At 53.8% G+C, this 10,035-nt stretch overlaps 1 protein-coding gene across 1 annotated transcript; it reads left to right on the top strand.

Moving 5' to 3' along the window:
- Positions 1-6,929: 6,929 nt before the first annotated feature.
- On the top strand, positions 6,930-9,189 carry LOC118552181 (galectin-7). Its single transcript, XM_036118484.2, has 4 exons — positions 6,930-6,998; positions 7,380-7,468; positions 8,205-8,406; positions 9,013-9,189. Exons 1-4 carry the CDS (start codon positions 6,984-6,986, stop codon positions 9,124-9,126), a joined length of 420 nt encoding a protein of 139 aa, XP_035974377.1. The 5' UTR covers positions 6,930-6,983; the 3' UTR covers positions 9,127-9,189.
- The last annotated feature ends 846 nt before the right edge of the window (positions 9,190-10,035 follow it).

Below are 10,035 nucleotides of genomic sequence, written 5' to 3'. Positions count from 1 at the left end.
GGCAAATCAGTAGCAGAGCCTTGAGGGGCTCAGGGAGAGGGGCTGAGACTGGAGCTCCTCCTGGAAGAGCCGGAGAGGTCATGTTTAGTTTTCTATCGATGCTGCAACATGTTTGAAGAAATAATGGCTGCAAACTTACTAAAGCTCATGAAAGCCATTAATTTATAGATCCAAGAAGCTCAATGAACTGCAAGTAGGATAAATACAAAGAGAGCCACACCTAGACCCATCATAGACAAACTGCTGGAATAAAATAAAAGAGAAGGCTTTGAAAGCAGGAAGTGAAAACAGCTCATCATGTAGAGGGGAACAGCAGTACAATTAACAGCTAACCTTTTGTAGAAACAGTGAAGATCAGAAAGCAGTTGAATGATTCAGTCAAAGTGCTGCTAAGAGAAAAATAAAACTGTCAACAAATAATTCTATATTCAACAAAACTGTATTTTAAAACAAAAGCAAAAGAAAGACATTCCCAGATGAACAAAAGCTGAGAATTCATTGCTAGCAGAGCTGCTGTCTAGGGAATGCTAAAGGAAGTCCTTCACGATGAAAGAAACTGACCTCTAGCAGAAACTCAAATCCACAGGAAGAAATAAAGAGCCCCAGGAATTATAAGTATGTAGATGAATATTTTTTAATTGTATAAATATATTTTTTCTGTTTACTTCTTTTGATTTCTTCCCCCCCCTTTTTTTTTAGTTTTTAGTTGTTATTTTGTTTTTCTTAGTAATCTCTACACCCAACATGGGGCTCGAGCTCATGACCCCAAGGTCAAGAGTTACATGCTCTCCTGACTGAGCCAGCCAGGTGCTGATCTTTTGATTTCTTTTAAAATATTTTATAAAGAAGATTATAACACTATATTGTCGAGTATATAGCATATCTGTATGTGATAATATTTGACAATAATAGCACACAGTGGAGTAGGAAATAGAGGCATATGGAGCAAAGCTGCTACATTTTACTGGAATTCAATCAGTATTAACTTAAACTTGACTGTGGTAAGTGGGGCATCTGAGATTACTTAAAAATAAAATCTTCATTTTTTAAAAATAAAATCTTGGGTGCCTGGCTGGCTTAGTTGGTTGGGTGTCTACCTTTGGCTCAGGTCATGATCCCAGGGTCCTGGGATCAAGTCCCTGAGCAGGGAGCCTGCTTCTCCCTCTGCCTGCTGCTTCCCCCACTTGTGCTCTCTCTCTCTCTCTGTCAAATAAATAAAATCTTTAAAAAATAATAATAAAATAAAATCTCTAAAAATAAATAAATAAAGTTGACTGTGATAAGTTAAGATATATATTGTAATCCCTAGAGTGACTACTTAAAAAACTACTTTCAAAAAAATACTGCTAAAAAAAATCAGTAGAGGAATTTAAACGATTCATTAAAAATTGTTTGACACAGAAGAACGTAGTGAAGGATTAACAGAGAGCAAAACCAAATAGCAAACAAGGCAGCCGGAAAGGCAATTATCTCAATGATTACATCAAGTGTAAATGAAATAAACATTCCAATCAAAAGGCAGAGACTGATGTCGTGGTCAGCCACCAAGGTGGCCTCCAATGGTGCTCACACCCTTGTGAACTCTCCTCCCAAGCTGTACCTGGGTTGCTGTGTGTGACTAGGAATATGGCAGAAAGTTAGGTTCTAAGAGACACTCCAGCTTCTCTCACTCCTGGATCGCTCCTCTAGGAGGAGTCAAGATGCTCCTCCAACAGTCGTGTGTAATGGCCCATGTAACGAGAAACTGAACACTGCTGCCAACAGCCAAGTGTGTGAGCCTCCCCAGAAGAGGCTCCTCTCGTCCAAGTCAAGGCTTCCGTGCAGAGGTTGCAAACCTTTTCTGTAACGGCCGCATGGTGAATATGTTAGGCATTGGGGGTGATCTAGTCTCCACCACAACTGAACTCCACCGACCAAGCACAAAAGCAGCCATTGGGCAGGATGGACATGCAAGAGGCTCGCTGTGTTCCCATAAAACCTGAGTTATGGACACTGAGATTTGAATTCCATATACTTTTTAGTGGTAGGGAATACTCTCCTTTTTATTGTTTTCAGCTATTTAAAAATGTACAACCTATTCTTAGCCTGGGAGCCATACTCAACGGGGAAATGAGTGGGTCTGGCCACAGCCGGAGTTTGCGAAAGCTTCTTTCTGATGACGGCAACTCCACAAATGGTTTGAGCGTAACTCCGTGGAAAATCAGAGCCACAACCACCTGGATCCTAACTTCAGAAACTGGGTAAGATCATAAAAATGTTATGGTGCTAAGTTATGGGGGTAATTGATTATGAAGCAATCCATTAGTAACATGCTGTCGGACTGAATTAGAAAGCGAGATCAAGTAAATGCTGTCTATAAAAGACACACTTTAGATCTTAGACACCAATAAGTTGAAAGTAAAAGGATGAGAAAAGATATACCATGGGGGCGCCTGGCTGACCCTGTTCGAGGAGCATGGGACTCTTGATCTCGGGGTCATGAGTTCGAGCCCCACGTCAGGTATGGACAATACTTAAATAAATAAATAAACTTAAGAAAAGATACACCATGCCAACAATAACCATAAGAGAGTAAGAAGGACAGAATTACTATCAGACGCAATAGATATTAAAAGAAATTGTAATAGGGGTGCCTGGGTGGCTCAGGTGGTTGAGCATCTAACTTAGTTTCAGCTCAGGTCATGATATCACAGTGGAGGGCTCCAGCCAGAGTTGGGCTGCTACTCAGCAGTAGACTGGGAGTCTTCTTCAAATTCTCTCTCCCTCTCCCTCCCCCACTGCCTCTCCCCTGGCTCGTGTATGGACTTGTACGCACCCCCCCCCCAGCCCAAATAAATAAATAAATAAAATCTTTTAAAAAAATAAAAATAATAAATTGTACAGAGGGGTGCCTGGCTGGCTCAAGTCAGTAGAGCATGTGACTTTTGATCTCAGGGTCATGAGTTCAAGCCCCATATTGGGCATGGAGCCTACTTAAAGAAATTGTACTAGAGACAAAGAAGGACATTTCATGGTGATAAAAGGGGCAATACATATATACACACATATACATATATAGTAAATATATGTATCAAATAAAAATGTATACTAACAACAGGCCCCAAAACACATGACAAATAGACCACTGAACAATTATAAGTTGCAATACCCCTCTTTCAGTAACTGATAGAACAACCAGACAGAAATTAGTAAGGATGGAAAAGACATAGACATGATCAACCAGTTTGAGCTACAAGCTAACATTCCACCTAACAAAAGCAGAACATACACTATTTTCAAGTATACTTGGAAAATTCTCCAGAGCAGATCATAAAATAAGGCCATAAAAAAAGTTGTAATAAATTTACACAAATTGGAATCATACCAAGTATATTCTCCAGACTTAATGAAATTAAGTTAGAAACCAACCATAAAAAAAATTTAGGAAATCTCCAAAAATGTGGAAATTAAACAACACCCTTCTAGATGGCCCATGTGTTAAAAAAGAAATCAATAGTGGGCACCTGGGTGGCTCAGTTGGTTGAGCGACTGCCTTCGGCTCAGGTCATCATCCTGGAGTCCCTAGATCGGGTCCCACATCGGGCTCCCTGCTCGGCGGGGAGTCTGCTACTCCCTCTGACCCTAACCTTTCTCATGTGCTCTCTCTCATTCTCTCTCTCTCAAATAAATAAATAAAATCTTAAAAAAAAAAAAAAAAGAAAGAAATCAATAGTGGGGCGCCAGGGTGGCTCAGTCGCTTAAGCATCTGACTTTTGATTTGAGCTCAGGTCTTGATCTCAGGGTTCTGAGTTTAACCCAGCATCGGGCTCCATGCTGGACGTGGAGCCTACTTAAAAAAATGTTGAAGTTTCATAAAATAAAAAAATGTTTAAAAATTAACAGGGATGGATCACACCATCTAATCCGAGGACCCCCACCACCTTTAAAGTACCAATAACTGCTCTTTCTTCAAACTGTATATGTTTGAAATTTGTTCCCTACCAATGTGTTATCGCTAAACAAATTTTTGTGTGTGTGTGGTTTTTTTTGAAAACAAAGATTTTTATTCACATACCTAAGTGGGCCTTCGCAGAAGATTCACAAATTTTTGTTAATTACAACTAGTTGACACAGGCCAATAAAAATAAATACTAAGTCATGCCAACAATGAGCACTGGGGAACCAGGGAATTCAGATTTTCTCCAGTCCGCAACTGCGAGAGGGGACCCTTCCTTACACGGCGCACCCAGACAGAGAGTCTCAAGGGCTCGGGAGTGGGGTGGTTTCCCCCAAAGGATCTCAAGGGGAAGAAAATGGGTCCTGAAAAGCCTCAGACCCTACGCTCTGCTTCATGTGAGGTCGGGAACAGTCCGAACTTACTGTGCATTTGCTTGTGAGGATAGCACGGGCCGAGGGGGCCAGGGAGGGGCAGGTCTGTCACCCTTGGCGCGGGCTCCGGACGAGGCACATCTGGCTGGGACGTGGCTCCGGACTGTCCGAGCCCGGAACCCAAGCCCAACGCCCCGCACTGGAACGCGGTCGTTCCTCCCCCTGCCAAAGGAGCCTCTGTGTGATCTTCCCCGTGAACAACAAGCTAATGCTAGCAGAGCCTGGGATTTTCAGTGCCCACCACCACGGTGGGGACAAGGAGTTCCTTTTCACTGACCTGACTTATGTCCCAAGGGAGGGCGAGGTCAGCCCACTCAGCCTGCTGGCCCCCCCCCTTCTTCCCGTTCATGCCAAATGAATTCTGTAGCCACAAGATGCCGAGGGATGGCGGTGGCTTCCTGGGCGGGGGGGGGGGGGGGGGGGGGGGCGGGGGGGGCTGGCTGTTTCTGGGGCTCGAGGACTCTTGATGGGGGTGCTGGTTGCTCGCATCTGTACGTTTGTCAAAACTCATCATCATTCTGTGACACCCTGCATATTTTAGGACAGAAGAGTATAGCTCAGGAAATAGGAAGAGTGAATGAACACATTCAGTACTTATTTGGAAATGAAAAAAATGCTCCAGAAAATATTCCAGAACTGCTATGAAGAATCTCAACACGGGAGAATAAGGAGCCTTCAAGGTTGCGCATCTCTGAGTTCTGAGAAATGAGCCGGCGACCACAGTGATAACAGATCGAATGCAAACACTGGGCCAAACACCAGAGTCGAGTTGGGACTTGCAGGCTGGCGGTGTGTGAAGAAATACCCAGCCACAAGGAAGAGCTCCGGAGAAGGATGAGTCGCTGGCATCCACAGCACCAGACAGGGAGGCCGAGAGAGTGGACACCCTGCTCTGGGAGTAGCGGACCCATCATTCTGGGACCCGTTCAGGGGCTGGTGCTCCAGCCTCAGGCCCCCTGTGCCCTCTGATGGAAGTCCTGATGCCCAGCCCTGGGCCACCCCCGGGCCCCTGCCTAGCCCCGGGCGGCTGCCCTGCTGTGTGGCCTTGACTGAGAGGCTGCCCCTTTCCAGACCTCAGTGTTCTCCTCTGCAAAATGGGGGTGCTTCAGCCAACACCGCCCCAGGCCAAATGCAACTGCCCAGCCTCCCTCTCTGAGGCCCTAGCTCCCAAACTGCGCCCCCACCTGGGTGCCTCGTGTGGTGGGGAGATGGAGAGTCTGGGAGGCCTGGGGGACAGTCGGGTGGTGGGTCAGGTTCTGAGTCTGGGTGTCTCCACCCAAAGGTTCCATTCTCTTCTCTGCCCCAGGCCTCTTCCCCCTGAGGGGTGGGGCAGGAGTGGGCACTGGGAGTGGGGTGGTGCAGGTGGGGAGGAGGGCTGCTGGGCTGCTAGGAGGGGTTCCTGCTCAGCTGCCTCACCCTGCCTCTTCCCTGCCTTCCAGAACCATCTTTCAGCATTCTCCCTCTGCCCCCCCCCCCACCTTTCCTATCTTGGATTCCTCTTCTGGAGTCTTGGGCTATGGGGGTTGGCAATGAGCCTGGGTGGAGGAGGGCCCCACGGTGCTCTCCTCCACCTGGGTCTGGGTGTGGGTGGGTCCTAGGACACCCCTCCCCCGCCCTCCCTACACCTGAGAGCTAGCTGGGAGAGTGACAGCAGTTCGGGGAGGTGGAACAGGACTGAGCTTTAGAGGAGAGAGGCAGACAGGGACACCTGGGAGAGAGAGAGGGAGCCAGAGGGCCCAGGAGAGGGACAAGGGCACTCACAGGAACAGAAGACACGAGACAGAAACTGCCCAAGAGGAGGGAAGGCAGAGCCCCAGTGACATGGGAGCGCCAGCTTGGTGGCTTTGGGCCAAAGGCCTCCCCTCCCTGAGCCTCAGTGTCCTTGGCTGTAGAATGGGGGTGACCGACGCCCCTGGCGGCGGGGCTCCAGCTGAGCGCGCAGGGAGGTCTCGTGTGCGCAGGCCCGCCCAGAGGCCTCCGAAATGGCACGTGTTGGCATTTTCTATTCCTTCTTTCCCCCGCATTCTCGGAGGGCTTCCCGCGTGCCAGGCACTGCCCTAGGCCTGGGACGCAGCGCTGCCCACCAGGCGAACCTGCTGTCCCTCGGAGCCCCTCTCCTGCAGCTGCGGATGCTGCCAGGGTCGGGGGTCTGAACGGGCATGTCGGGGGTCGCAGCCTCAGCCCTGGGCCGCAGGTCCCAGCCTGGGAGGGGGGCCCGGACACCCAGCCCGCGGCGACGCCTCTCGGGGCCGAGTCTCCCAAGATAAAATGGGAAAATCCTCTTTTCTCGCTGCCAGGCAGCAGGAAGACAGGACTGGATGGACCCTGGCTCCCCCAGTCCCCTCTGTTCCCCGTATTTCCTTAGGAACTGTTTTTAGGATTATTAGCTCAAAGGAGAGGGGACAGCGCACCTGGGAACCCTCGGGAGTGGAGGGAAGCTACGGGCCCCAGAAAGAAGTTTCTGGGCCAGGTGGCCCCAGGGCCAGGGTCTGTGCCAGGTGTGGGCGGTGGGTGTGGAAATGGGGGGGGGGTGAGTCAGCCTGGCCTGCCACGCCCTGCTTTTATTTAAGGTCCCAGCAGCATCCCCAGCAGCACCATTGCCCACTGTCCCAGCCATGGCCGGGAGCTCTGTGAGTGGGGCCCTGGGGCTGGGGGGTCTTGGACCCAAGGGTGCACCGGACTCAGGGAGGGGCTGGGCCCGCCTGACGTCCCCTATTTGAAAGGAGACAGTGGGTGCTAGGGTGTGCTAGGAAATGTCTGGGCTGTGGCTCTTGGGTTGACCCAACCCAACCCAATGCTCCCATCTGCTCTTGGATTCTCTCTCTGTGTGTCTGTTGATTCTGTTTCTCTCCCCACCTCTGCCTGGCTCGGGCTCTCCTCTCTCTCTGTGGCCTTTCTTCTCAGTGATTCAGTTGGTCTGGGTCCTGGTCGTTTTTTCCCTGGGGCTGACCCATCTGTCTCTCTCCTCCGCGTCCCTGGGTCCCTTGGACCCCGCACCGCTGGTCCTGCAGAATGTGCCCCACAAGACCTCGCTGCCCGAGGGCATCCGAGTCGGCACCGTGATGAGGATTCGTGGTGTCGTCCCGGACAAGGCTGGCAGGTGAGACCCCAGGCCCCGCGGTAAGGGTCAGACGTGTGACCCCAACTTTTTCCAGCTCAGACGGGAGAGTGCCAGAGCCACCTATGTCCACCATGGTCTTGGAGTCCCCAGGCCATCATTGACTTTCTGGAATCTCATGTCTTCACTTACTTGTCCCATGGCTGTGTCAAGGTGGGGTGTCTATGTGGCCCTAGGAATCTGGGGGTTCCAGGGCAATCTCAGGATTCCTGCCTATAGTCCTATGACTCCCAGTCTGAATCCCCAGGAGCTCTGGAAATATGTCCTGTGATCTGGAGGTGGCCTGGGCATCAGGGAAACCCAAGCAATCAGTCCTGAGACTTCCTGGGCCTGGGAACTGTGGGATTTCTGGGAATCTCCGGTGCCTGGAATAATGGGGTCTGTGGTATTGTTCCTAGTCCTCTAGGAATGGGGATACCCTGGGAATGGGGAGCACCCTGGCCATGGGCACCATGACTCATGGTAACTCTTAGAGGCTTTGGATATTGAGGGGACCCAAGCCATAGCAGCGTGACCCTCGTGTAGGTGGATGTGTCCAGGGTCCCTCTAAGTTTTTGGATGCCCTGGAATCTGGGTCCTGGCCACCAGTCCACAGCCCTCCTTCTGTGGTGTGTGCCATTTCTGGTCTTTTAAATTTGTATGTGCACTGGCAACCGTTGAGTCAGGCCCTTTGGCCCCTGAGGTCTATCCGAACCTCCTCCCCACCCCCAACCCCCAGGTTCTATGTGAATCTGCTGTGCAGCGAGGCCCCGGGGAGTGAGGCCGCCCTGCATTTCAATCCCCGCCTGGATGAGTCAGCTGTGGTCTTCAACACTCTGGAGCAGGGCACCTGGGGCCAAGAGGAGCGCGGCTCAGGCATTCCCTTCCAGCACGGGCATCCCTTCGATATGCTCCTCATTGCCACGGAAGAAGGCTTCAAGGTGGGTCCCTGCCACCCCCAGGCGTGGAAGCCAGGGAGGCTGTTGGTGGAGGAGGGGAGCAAAGGCGTGGCCATGCTGGGCAGGGGCTTCCAGCCGTCCCCCTGCTTCCCCTGGTGCATCCCCACTGGTGTCCGAAGGCAGGGGTGCGGCAGCGGCAAGGTCCAGCGCGCAAGAGCCAGTGCCCAGAGGCTGGGGGTCCCCTAGCGGGGCCCGGGTTTTCTCCCCGACAGTGTGTGAGGCCGAGGCTCTGGGGCAGGGGCGGGGCGGGGCGGGGCGGGGCGGGAGACCCGCCCAGAAACACGCGCCAGCGGGGGGCGGGCGCTGCAGACCCTCCAGCGCCCAGGCCGTGCACCGCTGTCAGCGGGCGCGGCGGGAGGACCCAGCCCCCGCCGAGCCTGAAAACGCACGTCGGGGCCACCGGTCGGCCCATGGAACGTTCCCGACAGGCGGTTAGGACGATCCTGAGCCCATTTCGCCACCGGGGAGCTCGGGGCCCGGCGTGGTGAGGGAGGGCCCAGGGCCCAGGGCGCGGGTCCGAGTCGGGACGGACCCCCGCAGCGGCCTCGGGCACTCCAGCGCGGACCCCCCGCCCCCCTGTCCCCGCAGACGGTGGTCGGCGACTCGGAGTACCACCACTTCCGCTACCGGATCCCGCCGGCGCGCGTGCGCCTCTTGGAGGTGGGGGGGGACCTGCAGCTGGATTCCGTGAAGGTCTTCTGAGAGCCCCGGGAGGGCAGGGGCGCCGGGGTCCCAGCGATGGCAAATAAAGTTTCAGCCCACGTCTGTGCGCCTCGGTGTGTCTGCGCCTCCTGCGTGGAGACGCGGAAAGCGGGTGCGAGGGGCGAAGACTCCGGCTGAGGGTCCCACCGCGATTGCGCGGCCGCGGCGGGCTGCGGGAGCCGCTCCGCGAGGCCAGTGCGGCTCGGGGTGTGTCTTGGCTCGTCTTCCAGCCGCACTTTGCAGAGCAGCCCGGCGGTGTGCGGGTGGGGGGACCCGATGGGGTTCGGAGCGGGCTCGAGCTCCCCTTGGCGCCCCCTGTACGGAACAACAGAGCTCCATGTGGGTGCATCTGCAAACGGGGGAGCGAGTCCCCACACGCCTGGTCCCCTGGAGAGCCCGAGCTGGCGGAGACGGGGCGAGGACCCGTGTGGGTGCCCGGGAGCCGGCTGGCGCCGGGTGGGGCCGGGCTGCGGATGGGGCGTCGCCCGCCTCCCAGCTGTCCCCGAGTCGGGACAGGCCCCCGCCCGTGCGCCCCGGGGCGGACGCGCACGGGAGCGGCATCTCCCCGCGGAGCGGACGGGGGACACGACGATCAGGCCTCTGGGTCCCCGCTGCGGGCACGCGCCCCACTCCCACACGTCTTCCACCTGGGTTCATGGACGGCTCCGGCCCCCGGCTTCCTGCCCGAGTGCCAACGAGGGGGATCGGGGTATTGGGCACCCACACACAGACGCCCAGTTGCCCCCACCGCTAGGGGGTGCCTTTCTGATCGGTAGGTGGCTGCTCGTCACTTAATGGCTGTGGTTGGAGAGAGGTCGTGACTCCGTGAGCGCGACACTCTTCAGTGGCCGTGTTCCTAATTTTGAGATGGATCGGGTCGGCTGGCAAGGTTCCCTCACTGCGGTTTGG

Source organism: Halichoerus grypus, chromosome 15, assembly GCF_964656455.1.
Source record: "Halichoerus grypus chromosome 15, mHalGry1.hap1.1, whole genome shotgun sequence".
Classification (NCBI taxonomy): domain Eukaryota; kingdom Metazoa; phylum Chordata; class Mammalia; order Carnivora; family Phocidae; genus Halichoerus; species Halichoerus grypus.
The sequence above is the reverse complement of the archived record's forward strand: the minus strand, read 5'-3'. Positions and strand labels throughout refer to the sequence as shown.

Bases quoted from the DNA above. Each gene is read 5' to 3' on its own strand.
- LOC118552181 (XM_036118484.2), top strand. The intron at 7,469-8,204 runs GTGAGACCCCAG...CCCAACCCCCAG, and splicing joins GTCCCGGACAAGGCTGGCAG to GTTCTATGTGAATCTGCTGT. The intron at 8,407-9,012 runs GTGGGTCCCTGC...CTGTCCCCGCAG, and splicing joins CCACGGAAGAAGGCTTCAAG to ACGGTGGTCGGCGACTCGGA.